The sequence below is a fragment of the Nelumbo lutea genome, chromosome 5, assembly GCF_056320005.1.
Source record: "Nelumbo lutea isolate HS-2025 chromosome 5, American lotus-T2T, whole genome shotgun sequence".
Lineage (NCBI taxonomy): Eukaryota > Viridiplantae > Streptophyta > Magnoliopsida > Proteales > Nelumbonaceae > Nelumbo > Nelumbo lutea.
Genome location: NC_142688.1, coordinates 25,537,788 through 25,561,457, shown reverse-complemented (window position 1 = coordinate 25,561,457; position 23,670 = coordinate 25,537,788). Strand labels below are relative to the sequence as shown.

Here is a 23,670-nt window from a genome sequence, read left to right as displayed (position 1 = left end):
GATTCGGATTCGGATTCGGATTAAATTTAGATGGATATTATTAATAAATTAAACTAAACGTTATAAGAATATTTTATATTATTATTAATAAAAGGGTAAATTATATATAGATAGGTACTCTAAACTTTTAATTGCAACTCTTTAGTAATTGAACTCCTAAAAAAATACTTGAATTCATCCATTAGTATTCCGTTAATTAAACATTACATAATATTAAAAATATTGTTTTTGTGTATTTTTTAAATCATTTTACAGAGTAAAATCATCATCAAATAATGCTATTATTGGCAAATTTAAATATATTATTTGCTATTCATGTGAAAATGTCATCGTGGGAAATATATTTTTTAATTGATCTCATCGGCCTTTTTTTTTATCAGTTTTTTGATTGAATGAAATATGATATTTATGAGCCATATCAAAAAATAATAATTGTATGTATCTAAACATTAACAGTAACGGGTCTATTTTTCCTGGCACACTTTCTAAATATGAATGGGTCAAATTATATCACATTGGGAATTTGGGACATTCGAATTTAATGATGCTATGGCGATTGTTCAATTCAATGGACCAAATGCAATGGAGACTGTAATTGCATCAATTATGTCAGCTCCCTGCATGTGAGTCATGTCATGCATTATGCATGCTAAGACAACCCATTTACAGAGACCACAGAGCGGATTCCCCCTGGGCCTCGTACATTTTTTTATCCCCGTTAGGAGGAAAGTCTGACACGAATTGCGAATTGGTTTCACACTCTCATATATATTTGGGTTATGACCCATGACCCATGTAGGATCGGTGCATTGCACTTTGGGCGGAAGCATGAAATAGTGTGATACGCTTTTTATCACAAGAAGTCTGTGGTAAGTACTTGGTTAAGCACACGGCCAAAAACACAAACAGAAGAGGCTTGTCTATATGCCCTTTACTTTCAGAATTCAGAGGGGATTTGACACCAAACATATTCACCAACCCATGCCCATCTATCAATCCAGTTCCAGGGGCGCCATCCAACCATCAAATCAAATCAAGTAGTTCCTTTCCAGGCTGTTTCAATTTGATAGTGTATAGCTCATTGCAACAAATATTATGCTATAATGCGACCATTCCGAATATCTTGATACCGGATTTGGAGGCAAAACCATGTGGATTGTGGAGCACGTCTCCTAGTACTATCGGCCCCTGCAACTGTCTCTTCATTACTATTCACTCTCATCAGTCAGTACTCAGTAATTGAGAGGATGAATTGTCCTTCCACCCTACTTCTTTCCTCTCTATATATACATGCCTTGTGCAAGCTGAGCTGCCATCCTGCTCTCAATGCCCAAAGCCTTTCACACACACTTGATCAAAACTCTTTCCTCGCAACTGAGTGCTCTTGTTCACATTCTCGATCAAAACCCAAATAGAAAAGAAGCCAGGCATGGGTTTTCGTCTGCCTCGGATGGGTCATGCTAAGAGGTTTCTGCAATGGTCTAGTCTGGCTACAGATGAAATGACTTCAGCGGCCCGGACCGGGAGTGTCCCAAAAGGCCATATCGCCATTTATGTTGGAGAAACCCAGAACCAGAAGAAGCGGTTCGTGATTCCCATTTCCTATTTGAAGCATCCGTCGTTCCAAGACCTGCTAAATCGGGCTGAAGAAGAGTTTGGCTTCCATCATCCAATGGGCGGTCTTACAATTCCCTGCCGAGAAGATGTCTTCATTAGCCTCGCATCTCGTTTGAAAGGCTTATGAGGGAGACGAGAAAGCAAAATCTACAATTTTGTAATCAGTGAATAACCATTTTCATGTACATAGAATTTTTTTTCCATTCCAAGGTCGAGAAAAAGATGCCCTTGATCGTTTCACTGAATAGAATTTTCTCTTCTTCTCTTTCTACATTCAAATTCACCTACTTTGAACCCTGTTATTATTCTCCGTATTTCTTTCTCTTGGTTTTTTTTTTTTATCTGTTTTTGAATGTAAATAGAATGGAGTACTAGGGTCAGACTTAATTGCCAAACCTGACTAAATTAATGCGTTTGTTAAATAAACCACATGGCTGGAACAGTTAATAATTAATACAGCTGGAAAAATTCCGTCTCTAAGAGTATAAATACAAATATGCAGAGTGCAAACCTTGTATTATTTTGTATATATTTGCAGGTATCTCTCAGCATGCAATCCTTCTAACGTATATCGATGGTGTCACGTAGAGAGTCCTATTGACACGTGGAATGTAAACAGAATAAGTTCTCTCTCTATAGAAGGAGCAATTTTGCCATGTATACCATCGGATAAACCTATAAATACCCTTGTTAGGTATTTTAATTCAAAACAAAAATAAGTTTCCATCAATACTTAAAGAAAATGGCAAGCCTTGCACACATACACTGCTGACTAATGACTGTTGGTACCAACCAGCAGATACCAGTAATGAGGTACAAATCTTGTTCCAAAACTTAGGAGTTCAGCTTCTTTTAGTGCAATATCTCAGTATTTATGTGATTTATTTCCTAGCTTTTATATTCTTTTATTTGGAATATCTCTTATTTCATATCCTTTATATCCTTCTATTGGGAATATCTCCGTAGTTATATAATATTTTTAATATTTTTATATTTATGTGTTTTATTTTAGAGAGAATGATCGGTGTTAGGAACCGCTTAAATTTCATGGACGGGACCAAATTTGGTAGCGTTCAGCTGGGTGTGGATGGATCTTCCCAATATAGCGTGGACAAGTCTCGTTTACATTTCAATTTCTAGGAACTGTTCACACTTGATTTTTATCCCCTATTTCATACTTTTCTTGAAAGACTACCTTATTGTCTATCTCATGTTTTAATATTTTTATCAATAATATTATATTTTAAATATTTGAAATATATTTTTTTTATTTTTAATTATTTTACTATTGTTTTTATAAAAAAAAATAATATTTATTAGTTAATATTAATTCATTGATGCATTTTTTAATATATTTATCATATAAAATGCAAAAATTAGATATTTATGATTAACTATGTAAATCAAGGTTTTTGAACCGTCGTTGATCCGAACAATCATACCATTCGGCCCAGGAACTGTCCAAGCAAGCAGTTCCATTTTACCCCTAAACCCGGTTTTTGGCTAAAAATCGTTGAAAGTTTCAACAACCCATTGACCCGAGTGGTCAAACCATCAACCTGTTCAACAGTTTTTTACTGCTTTTTATTTTTAATTTTTTTAATTTGTTTGTCATAATGGATTGTCCGTTCGAATCGGACGATCGGACCGTCAACCCGAAAACCGGTGGCCAAAACAATTCCATTTCCATGTCATTTTTTAAAATGTTGGTGTTGATCATTCATAAAATGTACATGAGATGGCCATGAGATCATTCATAAAATGTACGTGTTGGTGTAAATACATGGCCAGAACACTACAGAATGTCACTGTGGGTTTGGATTGGTCCAGTCCACACAATTTGTCCACAGTTCAGAACAACTATGGACTGTGGTGTGGTGTGGATTGATCCCTGTCACAGGGTGTGGTGTGGACCAGTCTACACCCACCATTTTCTCATCCACACTACAGAACACCCATAAATGAATCCTGACTAGACATGTCCATGGATCGGGCTGGGCCAGGCTCGGGCTCGAGCTGGGCTTTTACTCTTCATAAACATGATTTTGTTAGGCCCGATCCTGAGCCCGGGCCGACCAATGCGCCTACAACATGGGCTCGAGCCCGACCCTGATAAAAAGCCTGAAGCCCGACCTAACATAAGAAAGAACTCACCTTCGGTGATTGTATTCGCAGGTGTTGAGTTCGTGTTTGTGTGTGTGTGTGTGTGTGAGAGAGAGAGAGAGAGAGAGAAAGAGAGGATTCACCGCCACTGCCGATGTTGAGTTCACAGTGAAATGCGATTTTGACAGTGAAAAGTGGAGCCAGTTCGCGTATGAGAGAGAGGGAGAGGGAGAGAGAGAGAGGACTCACCGCCGCCGGTGCCTGTGTTCTCCACCTCGTTGGTGTCTGAGATTTGAAAGAGAAGAAGTGAGAAGAGGAACGAGAGAGAGAAAGAGAGAGAGAGAGAGAGAGAGAGAGAGAGAGAGAGAGAGAGAGATAGGACTCACTGTTGATTTGCCAGAGTTGTTGCGCCGATGAATGTTCGTTGGTTCTACAGCTGCTTGAAAGTGTGAAGAGGATGTGAAGAGAAGAGAGGTTTGGGCAATTCAGCTAACTGGAAAAGTGGAAAGAAATGAATGAGAATGGTTACTTAGGATATTAGAGTTTTTGGGTTTAGTCTATAGGTCGGGTCGGGCCAGGCTCGAGCCGAGCTATTTTGGCAAATCTCAAGACTAACTCGAATTTATTGTGGGTCGGGGTTTTTGGCCCGAGATCAAACCCACAAACTCATTTGCATGTTCAAACTTGTTCGGGGACCAAACCGGGTTAGGCCAGTCCGTCGAGCCACCCGGCCATGAATAAGTCTAATCCTGATCGTAGATTAATGCCTTATCGTTCAGGAAGATAAATTCAAACCGTAGATTAATGCCATATATTCCCAATACAAAATTGGGAGAAGCTGTTGGAAATTGGGACAATGTGAACATATATCGAAGCCGAACTCAAAAGTTAGTTGAGTGGCCATTAATACACTTGGAATCAAGCATATACCTGGATTAATGTCCCACTTTAACTTTAACTGAATCCTTCTTAGACTTATTAACCAAACCTTTTTTCTGGTTTGACATCCCTTTTTTAATAATAGGGCGCATTCCTAGATGAATACCCATATTTATAAAATTTTGGTCATATTTTTCCCCCCTTTTTATAGCCAAAACATTGTTTTCTTACTCGCTGCCAAAGGAAAAAACAACGGAGAAGTATGGATACATTCGATGCAGAATTCTGAATTCCAGTCACTCCTATTATTAGTCTTTTCTCCTATAAACTACATACTGTCGGTGAATTTGGCATCAATTTATGGTCAAGATGTATTCTCCTTGTATTTTGGGGTTATAAAATTTTGATCTGGACTGATTAATCATTCTCCCGAAAAACAATGGCAATTCTGATACAGCTCAGATTTGCTACCCATAATACCACGGTAGATTACAATTATACATTAAGAACATCTCTCTGCCGTGGTACCAAATTCATCTTATACAAAAGAGTTTGTTACACCGACACCGACATATGAACTACAACAATGGAAAAATTAAAAGGAACGGTGTTGATGTTTGTGAATTGTAAAAAAATGATTTCTGGTAGAGCTATTTGAGGTAGCTTTTCTGAAGCAGCTTAGACAATACAGATCAATCAATGGGGAAGACCTATCAAATGGGGTCAAGTTCCTGAATTTGGATTTCGTTCCTCAGAGCGCATTTCACATCAACCTTGCATCATATTACATTCATCCATTGGGAACATCTCTCTATAAATGACAATTTATAAGTGCTGCTGCAAATTCTGTGAGATTGGTGTGAGTAGCAAATTCACATCCAAATACATCCCACCCCAGTAGAAAGTTAAAAACTAGAAATTAATAGGGTAGACACAATACAAGTTGGTTTTTAATTACATGGGCCATTGTTTAATTGTCTACAGCATTATATCGCTATAAGTTCTAGATGAATGAATTAGACGAGGGCTTTCCAAAGTAATCGTGTCTATTCTCTAACGCAGGAGAATAACTACATGTCAACATGTTTTGCTAAAAGACCTAAGTAATTTTTTTTTTTTATAATTTATTACTAAAGTAAGGTGATATCTTGCTTTGTAAGAAGTAGTACATTAATTGCTGCTTAATGAGTAATGACTGCCTTTTATTTTATTTTGTGAATTGGGATTTACTCCAAACAGCACTTACAGCCACACATTATAAACATCTTCTCTAATTACATGAGAAAATGTTCTTTATACACGATTAGGATGTGCTGTGAAGTTGGTATGAGAAGTGGTTTATGACTCTTATTTAAATCCAACTTTAACCTGTATTTTTGATTAACCCGCTCGAATGTTCAAGAACCACTTTAGTCTTTACCCAATGCCAGATATGGGGCATTATCATTGATTTCACAACCCGCTAAAACAATCATTGTGTGTTCAGTTAATCTGAACTAGTAAATAATATTCCCTTAAAACGTTATTTCACAGAAGATCGATCTCAGCTTCAAAACCTACTTTGACTTGCGTTATTATTAAGTATATAGAATGTTAAAGCCTTTTTTAAATGTCTCCCTCAATTACAATTAGACCTGTTCATGGGCCATGTAGTTCAGGGCTGCCCATTTTAAGTTGGACTTGAACATAAATTTAAGATCCAGGCTCAAATTTAAGTTCAAACATTAGGTCCAATTTTATTCAAGCCAGGCTCAGGCTTTTTAAAAAAATATAATCCAAGCCTGAGCCTGACTTAATAATATATTATATAACAAAAATATATATTTCATATAATAAATACATACGTACACAATTATATATATATATATATATATATATATATATATATATAATATAGTGATATCCTTCATTATTTTTGGGTTTTCATGTCTTTTAATATAAATAAATCATTTTTTATTGAATAAAAAAAAGATTTTTCTAACTAGACTTTAGACTGAGGCATGGGCTTCGAGCTTATATGAAAGCCAGATTTAAACTCAAAACCTAGGCCCACCGGACTCAGGCTCGAACCTAAATATATTCTATTTATAAAGACAAAAGCCTAGCGGAAGGCAGAACCTGATCAGGCCCGGTCCTTGAGTAATTATAATCGCAATTCACAAAATGCCTCTGGACCACAGCACTCTGATTATTTATGTCCGAAGTCACTCTTCAATTTCAGCTTATACTCCAACAAGCCGGATAAAGCTCCTTACCGTGTCACCACTCAGCCGAGAGTAATTAATTGCTTGTGGTAACGATCCAAGAAATATTGTGTAATGTCATGTTATACCAAAATTACGTATGAATTAACCCAATTCGATTTTCCACATGTTTGAAAAGAGTATAGTTTTATATTATAAATCAATGTAAAACGATGTAAAATATACATTGAAATTCTTGGTGTAAATTAGGACGGTAGTGGAACTGGTATTTCTCTCTCTCTCCTCCTTCTTCTTCTTCCCCCTTTTTTTTTTCTGTTCCGTCACCAGCGCTGCAACCAGAGATCTGAACCCAGGGCGGCAGTGGCAGTGGCATGGCAGATCTGAGCCCACCTCCCATCTCTCACTCGTTCTCTCAACTCCTTTTTTTTTCTTCTTCTTCCTCTGCTTCCCTCCTCTCCTTTTTTCTTCTTCTTCTTCCTCTACTTCCCTCCTCCTCGATGTAAATTTTCACAGAATTTACACTTTGACAAGCAAATATATGGTTAGTATAAATTTTCAAAATCTACTAGTCTCAATTTCCATCCATAACTAAACCGGTTCACATTTTCCATCAGGTGTAAAACTGAATTTACACCTAAAACAAATGCATCCTTAGGAAGAAGGGCATCAACAACACAATCTGGCAATCTCATGGACTTTCTGCTGTATGTTTCTTTTGTACGGCAAGGTTGTATTCTGCATGAGAAGCCTAGAGTGTTCGTTTTTTGGACAATGACTTCAAGGTGACTGCACCACCATGGTTGAACCAGCCACCGTGAGAGAAAGAGAGAGAGAGAGAGAGAGAGAGAGAGAGAGAGAGAAACCCAATAAAATTCGTAAAAGCAATATATCAATCCCCCTCAACTCCAATGTTTTCAATCCATGGTTGAACCAGCCAGTCCAATTTGGTTTATCCATCACCCGGATATTGCAAAAAGCAAAAAAAAAAAGGCAAATTTCTTAAATCCCTCATGATTTTCGTCTGACAGGAAAAACCGGGAACCGGTCACTCAGTCTCACTCTAAAATCTCTTTTTGGCCAAAAACCATTGATTTGGTCAGTGAATTGCTGACCAGAGCAGTCAAACCATCAAACCATCAACCTGGATAATGTTTTTGGTCATCTTTTATTTTTTTTATTTTTTTATTTTCTAAGCCAGAACAGGCCATCCGTTCAACCCAAGAACTAGTCCCTAGAACGATTCCTTATCCAGTCCAGTTTTAAAAACGTTGGTATCCTTGTAGTTTAAGAAATTTACATATTGTTTAAAATCTCCCTTGCCATTAATTTTCTTTCACTCTCCTTTCACGTGTGACATTACATAATTAATCTATTTTTTTTAATTTCTAAAATACCCTTTAATGATTTCGGTGTCATACTGTAAATAACAAAAACCCACTTCTAAACCCACTCCATTACCGAGATCGGTGACTGAAGGAGAACCTGTTATTGCTGCAACAGTGGCAAAGGCAGGGGAGAGCACAAAGGAAAACCTTCAATTGTTGAGCCTCTGCAAAGATAGAGTTAAGAGACTATTAGTAGAACTTGGCTATGATTCATCTTATTTCACAATAAAAGATAATAATAAAAAAGGAGAAACCAAATAAAACCGACCAATAGCTCAGATGTTACCTCAGATTGAGCTAGGAACCGGACTTAATTTAACATTGAACCTGAAGACTCCTCCAGCAACCGATACGGCAAAATTAAATAATGCTTCATGAGCTCTTACAATTTTCCTTCATTTTGTTACAAAGAAAACTAACAAAAGCAAAGCAACATTGAAAAAGGGAATTTATCAAGGCCTACTATCAGAAAGATGGTGGTCAATAAAATTACCTGTAAAATGAATCCAACAAGAAGTTTCCACTTCTCAACAAAGAGTTTTAGTTCTATAGAAATTTTCCAAAAAAAAAATGTGTTCTTTTGGTTAATGACATAGTGACCTAACTGGTTGAGCTGTTGAATCACTTCACCGGGTCAAACAAATCATGATTTACATATTAATTTTCCTTTCTCTTTTTTGGTGAGTACTAGAGGGTACTGATGCTTAAGCCCCCTGAACTTTGTTTTGCAACAAAAAAAAAAAAATTCCTCTGAACTTGTTAGATTCCAACACTTGACTCCTAACCCATAAGTTGAGTTTATAGTGAAAGTAAAATTACCAAAATGCTTATTTGACATTTTTAAGGGCTGAAAGTAACAAATATGAAAATGATGAAAACAACCATTCTAAAGAATAAATTGTTCTCAAGGCATCAATAGACTAATCATTCACAAGGTGTTCTCAAGATGAATTTTGTTGAAATAAAGTTAAGAGAAAGATGTAAGAGTTAGGATTTTAGGGGAAAAAACTAAGTCAATAGGGCAAAATGATCTTATAAAATAAGGGTGGCTTGGGCCTACGGGGTTTCTGAAATGTTTAACGGAGTACACTATAAGGTTCAGGGTCTTTTATCACAAAATAAAGTTTGGTGGGCTTATTATCACTACCCTAAATAGAAGGTGACTTTCTGGAATTTATCCTTTTTTAAGTCATTTTCATCATTAATTAATATTTTATAGCACTAACTCTGATTTATCACACCATTTTGTGATCATATGATAAGCATATAACCACTTCATTCTCTACATGATACCATACACAATATTGGACCAGGATTTTTAAAGTGTAAAATTGATTTCTTATCTACAAGACACACTTCGCATATATCTTTTTAGAGGCACCCTTTACATCTATCTGTGGTCGTCCTCATTACATTCAATTAGGTTCAATTTGAATTGGATGTTAATTGAGTTCGAATCTGATTAGTTTTTCAAACTTAAATTCGACCTGTAAAATATCCAACTTAAAAGCTTGTGAGCCAAATTCGAACTTCTCGAATGTTTAGTTGAACCGAGCCCAAACAAGAAGATAAAGTGCACATCAAGAACTCAAACTTGAATAGAGAGGTGCACACCAAGCCAAGACATGCTGGAGTTTGGCTTAATTCGGTTCTATTGCAACCCTGATCTTCATCTCAGCTCAACCCGCTTTTTATATGTAATGCAACTTCTCAAGAACACGTCCAAATCTAAGGATTAATATGACATTCCAAAAGAAAAGAGGCTAATAATAGTAATAGAAAAACAAGAGCAGATAGCTATAGGCTACTGGAGATTGAGGTCTGTAGCAAATGATCTAGTACTTCGTCACATAACCTTTTTCCCTGAAATGATTGTAAGCAAGGAAACATAAGACTGCACACATAGCTTGATGAGGTTGAATGAGAATTTGAGATAGTGACACGACAATGACGATTCGAGTCTCGATAGGCTTTAATTTGGAAATTGGAATACACACTAGAGCCTGGTCCGTTTCAATTGCTATATCTATATGCATTTGTAAATCAATTGTAATTGTCTCAAAACTCTCAACTCTCAAATCTCAATCTTCTCTTCACCCCGCTTAATTCGAGCCCCAATTAAGAGTCAAATCATCTTTCCAATGAATCAGTTGTTTCTTTCCAGCCTATGGTATTAGACGCTGCCTGTTTTGAAACGCTAGCTGGTTGTAATGCAGCCTCTGGTGTTTGGGCTTATCTGGACAACGAATTCAAAGAGACATATATGTGGGAATGATCAGCGATTGCGCCAAGAGTTGGTGGGGAGACACATTATTTGTGGGGTCACCCACTGAATGGGTAAGAGGACTAGAAAAGGGAAGAAATTGCACGAGAAGAACCGCGTCATCCTTGATGATCAGATACAGATAGGTCCACAGATTCAATTGTTTATCTCCTTCCCACTCGCTCCTTTTCAAAGGACTGAAAGTACAACAGTTCCTTTCTCTGTATATATACAATATACATCCAACTCAAATTCTTCGTCCACAACCTCTAGTTCTTTGTCAAATTAATCCATTCAGATCCTCTCTTTCCATATATGCATACAACATAAACCAATCTCCAACTCTTCATCTTTAAGTGTAAAGACTTTCAATTCAAGTCCTATCAAACCCATTAACTTATATCCTCCCCCTCTATACATTAATACATAAGCAATAAATCAGTCTACATACAATCCTGGTCTTCAGCTACACTCTCCCAAGAGCTAAAATTTCAGTTCTTCTATCAAACCTATTTAGAAATCATTTTGTGGCCTTCCGGTGTTCTATTCCTTTCAAGGATAGCCATGGGTATGCCGTATGCGTTTGTCTTCTTCAATTGCAGATTTTCAACCTACAGTCTCGGTCTCTTCTTACCAGAAATCATGAGTTACCTCCTGCCACAACGATAGGAGGTGTTCCAAAAGGCCATTTTGCTGTTTAATTATGGGTGGTCTCACAATTCCATGCAAAGAAGCAGCATTCATCGATCTCACTTCTCGTTGAGTGCCTCGTGAAATGAAGAGACGGCGAAAAACAATGCAAGCGGCAAACCAAGGCTGGCCAAGAAAACATATAACTTATACACCCTTTGCATTTGATTTGATCTCTTCTGATTGCATGATATAATTCAAGTTTCAGAGCAATAGTAGCTGACCTATCATTCCTAATCCCTCTATTGTTAAATAGGGTTGTGTCATCAACCCATGTTAATGTTGTTGAGATCTACAAGTGACTGAAGCCACTGAACACTGAAATTAAAGAATAAGAGAAAGCATATATTAGTTTATTAATACGACTCTTGCTTTCCAATTCCATCTTTTAGATCGTAAAATCTATACTGGTTTAAGTGTTGTAGTGCTATAACTGAAGAAAATGATTCAATGTTTTAGAAATAGGCTAGACAATTAGTTAATTAATTGGAGGTCGATTTTGACCCCCAAAAATAAATCCATCTAGAACCTAGGTCAAATGTCATTTTCTAGAAAGAGAAGACCTGTTGTATAATGTCATTTTGTATTTGAACTCTTTTTAAACTGAGCCCACATATAACGATGAATTTATCTTATTATTTGTTATTAAGGCCGTGTTTGGTTGCAGTATACGCAATTTTATTTGTACTAGTACAAAAGTAGGGATGGCAATTTTTCCTATAAAACCGGGGCTTTGTCCCTCTCAATCCTGAATAGGGCGGGTTTTTCGCAATCTTAAACGAGACGGGTGAGGATGGGAAAAATATTTTTGCCTCAAATCAGGGAAGGGGCGGGGATGGGGTTTGCATATAATTTCCCAAATCCAATGTTAAATTAATAAAGTATCTCTAGATTTAATATTGGTTTTTAAAATATCTCTAAGTTTTTCCTAAATTTTTAAAATCCTATCATCCCATAATTCCATTTCTAAAGTACCCCAAATATTCATAATTTAATTCATAAATACCCCCAAATTATTATAATCATATTTGTAAAATACCCATCAATTAGATTTTTCTTATTGTCTCGAGGCAGGGAAAATTTGAGGATTCTCTATCCCCAATCGGAAGTGGGTGTCCCGCCCCAATAACAGAGACAAGGCGAGGATGGGACAAAGCATCTAGACAAGGCGGGGACAGAGAAGGGATGCCCTGCCTCATTGTCATTCCTATACAAATGCATAGAAATACAAATGAAAAAAAAAAAAGCAAATTCTTATTTGATTTTATTTTGGGTTTTACTTTATTTTGTTTCACATCTTAAGTTACTTCATTTGTATTGCAATCATATTAATGCAAATTTATTTGCATTGCAACCAAACATAAGAGAATTGCAATCAAATACCCTGATCTTATATGTCATAATGTTGAGAGTTTAAATTGCATAGCAGCATCTTTTTCATCAAAAGTCCGGATCTTCTAAATCTAAGGTTTCATGCTAGGTTGTACACTAATCCAATGTGAATTCAACAAAATTCACGGGTAACTTTTGAGGAGCCCAAATCTGCTGCTCATACATCACTAATTATATATAATCGGCTCCATAATTAAACATGAGGGAACACGTCAGTGTTCCATAAACATATGTATATCCCATTAATAATGCACATTTTGACAGCTCTCGATTAGCTAGTGACTCAAATGCCTAGCTGAATAATCCCTACCTAGAAGGTGGCTTGGACGTCTAGCTGAATGGTTCCTACCTAGAAGGTGGCTTGGGCGCCAAGTTGAATGGTGACGAGCTAGAGAGGTGGCTCTGATGCCTAGTTGAATGGTGACGAGCTGGAGAGGTGGCTTTGATGCCTAACTGAGTGGTTGACGAGCTGAAGATGTGGCTTTGATGCCTAGGTGACGAGATAGAGAGGTGGCTCTGATGCCTAGGTAAATGGTGACAAGCTGGAGAGGTGGCTTTGATGCCTAACTGAGTGGTTGACGAGCTGAAGATGTGGCTTTGATGCCTAAGTGACGAGCTAGAGAGGTGGCTCTGATGCCTAGGTAAATGGTGACAAGCTGGAGAGGTGGCTTTAATGCCTAGCTGAATGGTGACAAGCTGGAGAAGTGGCTCTGATGCCTAACTAAATGGTGACGAGCTGAAGAGCTGCGAGAACTAAAAATTGTGCATCTACTTGGGTCTCAGGGGTTGATGCCCTTATATAGTTGGGTTGTCGTGGGTCTCGTGAAACACTCCCAAAATCCTCGGCCCACGTAATAGAGGTCTGTTCCGCTTTGGAAGAAGGATAATGTGCCAATTAATAAGGCTTACCGTTTCCCTCCGATTCGGGTGGGATGAGGATAAGGCCTACGGTTACGCGATGTGATCCCGAAAGGTTCAAAGACAACTAGCAAGCTTCTAGAAAGGTAGGTTGCCAGGTTGGCGATAGAGGTAGATCGCCAGGTCGCCGATAGAGGCAGGTCGCTAGGTCGGCAATAGAGCCAGGTCGGCGGTAGAGGTAGGTCACTAGGTCAGCGATAGAAGTAGATCGCTAGGTTGACAGCAGAGGCAAGTCTCTAGGTCGGCAGCAAAAAGTAGGTCACAAGTCGGAAGTAGAGGCAGGTCACTAGGTCGACAGCAGAAGTAGGTCACCAAGTCGACGACAAAGGCAGGTTGCCAGCTAAGATACCATTTTGGCTAAGGCAAGTTGTCGCCTAGGTGATGCTGGGATGCAGTCCAGCTGTTCTGATATGCCATGTGTCATGATGTCAGTGGAGGGCCAAATCTGCCCTCATCAATTGCCCTCCACTCCTGAGCTGAGATCAGCTCAGCGAAGGGAGTAGATTCGTGCTTCATCATAGGTCCTTTGGCCTATTACCAAAATATTTTGAGGTCAGCTTAGGGGTCCTTGATGTTGAGAGCGGTTTGTCTTCCCCTTGCGATTTGTGCGTCAATGTTGGAATTTAAATAGCAGGTCGGTGTCACGGCTGCACTGTGTCTGTCCTCTAAGGTGCTGGTCATCTATTCCTATAATAAGCCACAAGGAGCTCAACCTGCAAGGGCAGCTTTACTAACTATAGGTTGTTAACTGGCATGGGAACCTTGAAAGGCTCAACCCGCAAGGGTGACTGTAGTTTGTTGGCCGTCGACTCCCGTAGGAGCTACGGAGGGCTCGACTTGTAGGGGCGGCCTCGCGAACAGGGCTGATTATGTGTGTCGCCAGGTCGGAAGAGGTAGGTCGCCATCTCAGTGGTAGAGGCAGATCGCTAGGTCGGTGGAAGTAGGTCGCCAGGTTGCCCGTTCGAAGGCAAGTCTCTAGGTCACCAGGTCGTCGGAATTTTGACAGTCTAGTTTTGCACTCAGTACCTCGGCCTACAGGCACCTTGTCACCTCAGCAGGACTGACCTGCAAGGGTGACTCCACAACCAGCTGGCCATCAACTCCCACGTAAAGCATGGAAAGCTCGATCTATGATGCGACCTCACAGTTTGTTGGCTATTAACTCCCACAAGAACCACGGAGGGCTCGACCTGTGGGATGGCCTCACATTCTGTTGACCGCCAACTCTCGCAGAGAGCACGTAGAGCTCGGCATATGGAGGTGGTCTCACAATTAGGGAAATTCTATCCGGGCAAGACTACGAAAACTCATTTGGGCTAATCATTTCGTTTTTGCCCCCCTAAGGGGTTCTTTCGATCAAGCATTGTCGTTGTTGCTTGAAAATGTTATTACTTGAGGCTTAGAGAATCGGGTGAGAACATAGCCTTCTGTAGCGTTTCTTACAAACGGTGCCAATTGATGATGCACATTTTGGCAGCTCCCAGCTGGCTAGTGACTCAGATGCCTGGCTGAATAATCCCTACCTTGAAGGTGGCTTGGACGCCTAGCTAAATGGTTCCTACCTGAAAGGTGGCTTGGACGCCTAGTTGAATGGTTCCTACCTGGAAGGTGGCTTGGACGCCTAGCTGAATGGTGACGAGTTGGAGAGGTGGCTCTAATGCCTAGCTAAATGGTGACGAGGTGGAGAGGTGGCTTTGATGCCTAATTGAGTGGTGATGAGTTGGAGAGGTGGCTCTGATGCCTAGCTAAATGGTGACAAGCTGGAGAGGTGGCTTTAATGCCTAGCTAAATGGTGACAAGATGGAGAGGTGGCTCTGATGCCTAGCTGAATGGTGACGAGCTGGAGAGGTGGCTCTAATGCCTAGCTGAATGGTGACGATTTGGAGAGGTGGCTCTGATGCCTAGCTGAATGGTGATGAGCTGGAGAACTATGAGAACTATAAATTGTGCATCTACCTGGGTCTCAGGGGCTGATGCCCTTTTATAGTTGGTTTGTCGTGGGTCTCGCGAAATGCTCTCGGAATCCTTGGCCCACGACGTAGAGGTTCATTCCGCTTTGGAATGAGGATAATGTGCTAGTTAATAAGGCTTACCATTTCCCTCTGATTTGGGCGGGATGGGGATAAGGTTCGGAGACAACTGGCAAGCTTCTAGAAAGGTAGGTCGCCAGGTTGGCGACAGAGGAAGATCGCCAGGTCACCAGGTCGGCGATAGAGGCAGGTCGCCAGGTCGCCAAGTCAGTGATAGAAGTAGATCGCCGGGTCGATGGCAAAAGAAGGTCTCTAGGTCAGTGGCAAAAGTAGGCCGCCAGGTCGGCAATATAGGCAGGTCACCAGATCGGCAGCAGAAGTAGGTCACTAGGTCGGCGATAGAGGCAGGTCGCCAGCTGGGACCCCATTTTGGCTAAGGCAAGTTGTCGACTAGGCGATGTTGGGATGTAGTCCAGCTATTCTGATATGCCACGTGTCATGATGTCAATGGAGGGCCAAATCTGCCCTCATCACCCAAGTTGTTGAATTGCGACTTAATTCTTGTTTTAACATTATTCATGACCCATTTATTGTTTTTAAGAAAAACCCGGAAACTCAGTTTGGTAATTAAGGGGCTACACAACAGAGGGTAACCCATCCCCCCAACCCAGGTGGAGGCGGGATTCAATCCCAAGTCTCTACTACCACCAATCAAAGACCTTATCAACCAATCGGTTGGTACCTTGCAGTGTAAATACAAGGTTAAGAAATAAAAAATAATACAAAAAACAAGGTTTTATACTTTATATATTTGTTTTTATTTTTTTCCCAAATTGAGCCAAAGGGAATTTTTAATTGAGATCGGATGACCCATTTTATGTTTATTATTAGTCCATCCCAAGTATGTTATGTTGCTTAGGCTCAGTTTGGAAAGAATACAAATACAACATGTCTAGTCCAAATATATACAAAAAATACAAAATACAAGGTTTTTGCACTCTACATATTTGTATTTATACTCCTAAATTGTATTTGAAAGGAATACAAGTGCAAATATGACTCTGGGTCTCCTGCCCATGAGAATTCTGCCCATGCCTACCCACAATACACTACCCCCCGTGAATTGGAAACATCTTCCCCTGCATAATACTATATAGATGATGAGATGTCCTCCATGTGTGGCTGCAATAAATGTGGGCAAAGTTCTAGTGGGCAGGAAATCCGAACTCTGCAAATACACACAGTGCAAATACATACAAAATAATATAAAATACAAGGTTTTATTGTACTCTACAAAATTGTATTTGTACTCTTTTCAAAAGCCTTAGGGTTTTCTCTAATATACATATCTTTTGCATTAGCCCTCGAACATGACAGTGAGGAAGAATGCTTTAGGGGGTATAATGGGGTTTAAGGTTTTTGGTGTGAAAGAGGCCACTCACATTGTGTTACTGTCATCTTCATTAGTAGATTCCTCCTCCGCCATCTTCATTAGTAGATTTCCTCGTCTCTTGTTTCTCTTTTTATTTCTCTGTTTTGCTTGAATCTTTGCACAACACATGTATAACTAACAATGTTTTTAAACCGCCACTGATCCGGACAGTCAGATCATTCGGCCTGAAAACCATTCCAGCAATTGGTTCCGTTTTATTTCAAATTCGGTCTCTGACTAAAAATTATTGAATTAGTCAACAATCTATTAACCCCTACAGTCGACCCATTGACTTGTTTAATAATTTTTAACTGATTTTTATTTTTTATCAGAATGGGCCTATCCGTTCAAACCGGACAGTCAAATTATCAACTCAAAAACTAGTAGCCAAAACGGTTTCAGTTCCGAATCGTTTTTATAAACATTGATAATTTATATTTTTTTATTTTGCACAACACATGTACAGTCTATATTTTTTTTGTTTTGCACATGTTTACAGAACGTTTAGCATGTTTACATGTTTACTCATGATTCGTACATAGCCCATTAAACACAGCGGTGTGAACAACTGATCCCAAATGGGTTTTTGCCCTATTGAGATTCGGGCTCGTCATGATACCTCCCTTTACCTCCTGATTTTAGTTCATTTATTTATGCAAAAACAGTCGGGTTCGGGTCAAGACCTGTTCATGACCACGCTCAGATTTGACTTTGACAAAATTTGAAGCCTAAACCCGATACAATGTAAAGTGAGGCTCAAAGCCCACCCCCCAAGAGGTGAACAGGTCTAGAACCTCAGCTCAGATGAAACAAACATCATGTCAGGATCAAGAAAATGGTGGAAATGCTTCCAAACAATAATGATCATGAGAGGGATGTCTCATGAAAAATGCAGTAGAGTGGCCCTTTGAATTTCATATTAACCCCTAGACTGTGTCACAACAGTGGTGGAAAGATTCCAAATTCATATTCACACTATGAGCCATGAAAGTATGTTTAGAGTAGAGTAGCTTTCATCAAATTTGCAATTGGAGGGTTAAAAGTCCCCACCAAGAGATAAGAGACAAGAATTATTGAAATGTTGACCTTCCACTATATTTATATCCGTTCATATTGCCCTTATAAGAACTGCATTTCCATTTGTGGATAGGATTCCTTCCTTTTTCTGTTTCTCGTGTCGTTATCTTTAAAGACAACGACGCTTTATACCAGTATCATTATAATAAATTGGCGTCTGCGAACATCAGATTCCAAAGAAAGCCATACACACACAAAAAAAAAAAAAAAGCTAGAACCTTTATTCCTTGAAAGAACGGTAATAAAGCTATGGGATTAACTTTCTCAATCTCAAGTGAAGATACGAGTCATTTCTCCCTAACGAGATTGTAGCTCTGAATATAGTAAATAGACAAATGAAATAAGTAGTATCACATCTAATACCCGTTGGTTGTAGTGTTGTACCCATTATCAAATCTTTATGTGGGGTTAGTTAGCCTATCAATTTGCCAGACAAACTGCACCTCGGCAGTCAGCATGCAGTTTCATCACACCTATAAATCAGAAAAAGAGTGGATTACTAGATGCAAGCTTTCATATTTTGAAAATGAATCTTAGGCTGTGTTTGGTTTGAAGGAAAAAGTAGGGAAAAGGTGTGCAACTCCTGAATTTCACATTAGAAAGAGTTAAAATAAGATTCACATGATCAGGAGACAATAACAGGTAGAATGGACCATGCTCTTGTACAAAATTAATCCTGCATCCTCTAGAATGGAAGTTAAAAACAAAATAGCAAAGTGCTTTTTCAAAAGCAAGAATTAGAGGCTAAATAAACCACTCTTTCTGTTGGTTTTTTTTTTTCAACACAACAACATGAATGGCCTCTCTTGGGTTTAGTGATTCAAAATTCAAATTATCAAATGCTTCATTGGGACATAGGATAACTTGCTCCAAACTCATTCCATCTGCTCCTTCACTCTAATGTTTCATTGGAACCTAAGCTAACTTGCTCCAAACTCAATTCTGTCTGCTCCTTCACTCTCTAATTATTTATATATATAAATATCTAGGAAGATAAAACAGCAGGCTGTTCACCAGCCTCTTCACTTTGTAAGCTCATATAATAGTTTACTAGGACTTGCCACCCTCCTGGGCACATAAATCCATCAGGAGGGTTCTCTCCACTTCTTGCATAAGTCCGCATCTGCAATAGTCAAGTAAACCCACCAAATAAGATTCAGAAATTCTTGTGCAATAAAGATGACATGATAATCCTAATCCTGACAGAAAGAAAAACAACTTCTTAAAAATTATTAACAATTTTCTTGTGAAAAAAAAAAAGATAATATTCTCTATTTTAGCATTACAAAGCCAAAAAGAGATTTATCCAACTAATTTTAAACTCAAGCTATCCACCCCCCCCCCCCAAAAAAAAAAAAGTAGAAACAATATGCTGAACTTGTAACAGGTCATTGTGGTTGTTTCCAAATATCAGAAGGAAGAGCACATGATATCTCTCCAAACCACTTCTTGATAAAATAAAATGGAGAAAATAATAAAATAAACTGTGAAGTAAATATGCCCAACCTAAATGCATGCTGTATTACAATTAACATATTCTAAAGGGAAAAAACAACATTACCATAAATAGGGGTGTCAATTGGACTGGATTTGGTCCAATCCGACCCAGTCCAATGTGAGTCCATTATAAATGGACCAGGTCCAATCCAATCCAATGAATGTTTTGGACCAATTTGGACCGGTCCAATTGAATGTCTGGACCGTTCAATCTGTTCAAATTCATTTTGATTTATATTGGTTTCAACCCAAACCCGGTCCATTGGCACATATATTCTTATCTTATATCAATGGACCAGATATTGACTTAATCCAACCTGATCCAATATAAATTTGTTACGGACGGGCCAAGTCCAATCCAATCTAATAAATATTTTGGACCGGATTGGTCCAATCCAATATATCTTGTTGGTCCATCCAATCCAAAACCGGTCCATTGGTACCCTTAACCATAAATAAGAAGTTATGCAGGGGATGTAAATGGTTTTGTTTTCTAAAACAAAAACAACTGCCATGTCAGCAAAACAATACATTTATGCTGATGTAGCAGCTGTTTTTATTTTAGAAAAAAAAAAAGCATATACATTGGTGAATACCCCCTTAGGTTTTCCACCAGACTTTTGTATTTTATTTTTCACTAGATATTTATATTTTTCTTGAAATAGCCTATTTTCAATCAGAAGGAAGAGAACTTTGTCCTTACCTTGGTGCCAGATATAAAGAGAAAATCTTTAGCACGTGAAGGATCAAAAAATGCCATTTTCTTTTCTGATATGTCATATGCTGCCACCTGGAAAATATGTTAGGAAATGAAACTTTAAATTGCATTATTGTAAATCTAAAGCAATTTTCCAGATCAAATCTCCTAGTATTCAAAAACATGCCATCCACTTCCAATGATATGGAAGATTTGAAAACTAATATAAATATACCCAAAGAGTTGATGATTTAACTCAACTACCAAACATTTGTTCTTTCCTGACAATCTTTCTTGAATTGCTGAGAAATGAGTAAGAAGAGAGCTGAAAATCTAGGGACATATAAACTTACAAAAGGTAATTTTGCAAATTCCAGCAGCTATTTGCATGTAACAACCTTGGTTAAACTGTCCAAGAAAATGTTATGGATATTACACGAAATTTTAACACTATCAAGGTGGCATTACAACTACTCCATACTGACCATCCACAGAAATTGTATTTGCCAACCAATAGAAATTGGTATAAGGAAGCAGCAGAGTTTAATAGTTGCAACTTGTAAAAGCAATGGTGCTATGAGAGGCATACCCTGAATGGCAAAATATTTAGTTTCTCCAACCCAGGAGCCATGCTCAAGACCTTTTTGCCATGATCAGGATCATATAAATCTCTCTTCTCTGTAGGATGACCCATACCAGCAGGATCACGACCTACAATATAGAAATTAGCCCCTGCATTTATCCGTGCCTTGGCATGCCACTGAACTTCAGTTGGACCTGCATAATGCATGGGTGATGGGAATATGGAAACAATAGTGGTTTCAGGATCCAGAACTCCATCTTCTAGAACCTGAAAAGGAAAAGAGCTTTTAAAGGAAAGTCAAACATTTATTAACAATATAGAAAAAAGCCATGAAAGTTCTGGGCTAGTTAAACAAGCCACTGATTTCCCTTGCAGCAAACTATTAGATTCTCAAAGTGTTGTTGTTGACTGGGGGAATGAGGCTGAAACACCCATGAAAAAGCATTAAGTGTGCTTTCTAAAAGGGATGATGTGAACACTGATTCAAAGAGGTTTCTTTCCTGTATTGACTAGAGAAGCAAATTTCCTACTTATTTCCTTGCAGATCTGTCATAACAATGCAAGTGAATATCCATGAATAGTTAGATGTTTTCCCACCTATATGCTCCTTATAAAATGGATGAAGACTCACCTTGCCATGTTGTTCCATCCGAACATCCAATGGGACATCATCCACCTTTGTAAAACCACCTAAAGGGTGAAGCAATAGAATTGGATTCTTATAACCCATTTCCAAGAGTCTCTGGCGTGTATCATTCATCAATAATGCATGTCCATTATGCACAGGGTTTCTTAGCTGAAAAGCAAACACTGCATCAGCCTGACGCCTATCAAATTCTTTCCGGAGTTCTTGGGGTGAGAGCCTGTAGTGATCAAGACCATCATTATATCTGATAGGTTCTAATACTTCCAGATCCCCACCGATGAGCCAATTTCCAGCTGGACTAATTACCTCCTCAACATAAGGTAATCCCGGAGCAGTTGTTCCCCATGTTCTAGCAATTCGTTCTTCTTTGTTGTGTTTATATATTTGAATACTGTACTAGAAATGGATAAAATGTTAAAACAGAGTAACGGCAGTCAAAAGAACAGGAGAGAGAATCATGAACCTACTTTAGAAAATTGAAGTAGAACTACTCTTAAGACCATATAATATATAACCGTTGTGATTTTCCAGCATAACCATTAACCCATCTCCAGATTGCAAAGTGCGTCTGTATACCAAAAAAAAAATTACTGCAAAGTACATTACATTGATAGTCTTTACACCAAGAACAAACCCTTAAGAATCCTACTCCATGGTTGTTATTAGGAATTACATGAGTATAGATTTCTAGGAATGTATAAGGTCATGTAAAACTTGTACATCCACTCACAAATTTCCAGTCACAGCCTATCTTGTGGGATTACAATTCAAAACTAAAGTGGTACATCAAGAAGAAAGTAAGTCTAAGGCAGAAAAAGGAGGGAAGGAAAAGAAAACTACTTTTTTTTTGTGCTGGCAAGAAGAAAACTCATGGACGACAATATATTAGACGTAGATAAAACAACTTTATACACTGTTGAGTTGAGAAATACGAATTTTCTCCATCCAAACAAGATAAACTCAACTCAAGTCAGCCTTAATCCCAACTATTTGAGATTCTACACGATTTTTGATCGGCCATTTTGTTCCTTCAAATAGTAAGTCCTTGCAACGTAAGAGTTATAAAACTGGAAACGGCTAGTTACTTGGTTACCTAAAATCTAAAGTCTTGTAGCTCTGTTAATGGGGGGCACTCAATAAATTCAATTTAGTTCCTCAGTGAAAGATAAGCTACATCATCCAAGCAGCTGAATAGAAATCTCTGAGACAAAAAGATAAGACAATCGGAAGAAAAAGAACAGTTGAAGTCGAGGATCATTGGCATTCTTCAATCTCAGCGAGAATCTCGTAGTAACGAGGGACTCCATTTTCAATCCCACTCAATGAGCTTGAAACGCGCGATGATCCTCGAGCTTTCTTTTCCGTGTTTTTTGTATGATCGCATTTGTAAATTCATAGAAGAAGCCATATTTCAATTTTCATCATTTTCATAAACGTCGGTATGGAGAAATTAGAAGATTCGTTTACAATTATCTTAGGAGAGAGAGAGAGAGAGACTCACCTTCGAAGGATACCAATTAAATCTCCATTTGGTCCAACCAAACCCACATGAGGAGATGACCCAATTTCCTCCTTATCTTTATCGTGAATGGCCAAGACGATAGGAAGAGACATATTGATGATACTTCCATCCTTCAAACGTAGAAAGTTAAAATGCAAGCTCTGCAAGTACTCATCTTCCCTCATAAAGCCCCTTAAAGGACTAGCCCACCCCTCACTAATAACATGAACCCATTCAAGATCTATCTTGGTAAGCTTCACCTTGGGCATCGACTCAGACTCGGCCTTCTTCGAAGCCCTTTCGCTCTCCGGCACGAGAAGATCAACGAGAGTTCCTCCATCTGGATCGATCAGAGAGCTCTTGATCACAGACAAACCGTTTACAGAGGAAGAAGAAGCGGCAGACATTGAAGGAGAAGAAACAAAACGTCTTAGTGAATTGAAATGGTAAATGGATTTAATTTGAATTCTGACGTTTTGGTTTCTTCTGTCGACAATGGTTTTTGGTTTACTTTGCAGGTTAAAGTTGAGGTGGGCAGTAGTTAAGTGGGCTCTAAAGCCCCTAATGGTTCCCTCCATTTGTGACGAGTGGAGGGAGGGAGCTCTGGAGCTTTTCTTGGGTGAAACTCCTCAGAATAGAGTTGAGATCCGATAAAGTTGGGTCGTGTGTTTGTATGGACTGATCGCTACAAACTGAAACTGTGAAATTACATTGCCGCATGACATACGTTTCACTTCAATGAGCTGGTGACTTGTATTGTATGGACTGATCGCTCCCATCCCGTTTAAGCCACGTTGGGCGATGATGCTGACAATT

General features: G+C 38.7%; 1 protein-coding gene across 1 annotated transcript; it reads right to left on the bottom strand.

The window, feature by feature from the left end:
* Positions 1–18,492: 18,492 nt before the first annotated feature.
* On the bottom strand, positions 18,493–23,670 carry LOC148851127 (ATP sulfurylase 2-like). Its single transcript, XM_088946625.1, has 5 exons — positions 22,855–23,670; positions 21,339–21,744; positions 20,714–20,974; positions 20,131–20,217; positions 18,493–19,053 (listed from the first exon to the last, which is right to left on the bottom strand). The coding sequence occupies exons 1-5, from the start codon at positions 23,430–23,432 to the stop codon at positions 18,916–18,918; spliced, it is 1,470 nt and encodes a 489-aa protein (XP_088802751.1). The 5' UTR covers positions 23,433–23,670; the 3' UTR covers positions 18,493–18,915.

Excerpts from the sequence above, each read along its gene's own strand:
- LOC148851127 (XM_088946625.1), bottom strand. The coding sequence starts at position 23,432 with ATGGAGGGAACCATTAGGGGCTTTAGAGCCCACTTAACTACTGCCCAC. Across the intron at positions 21,745-22,854 it reads TTAATTGGTATCCTTCGAAG|TATTCAAATATATAAACACA; the intron begins GTGAGTCTCTCT and ends TTTCTAGTACAG. Across the intron at positions 20,975-21,338 it reads GGATGGAACAACATGGCAAG|GTTCTAGAAGATGGAGTTCT; the intron begins GTGAGTCTTCAT and ends TTTCCTTTTCAG.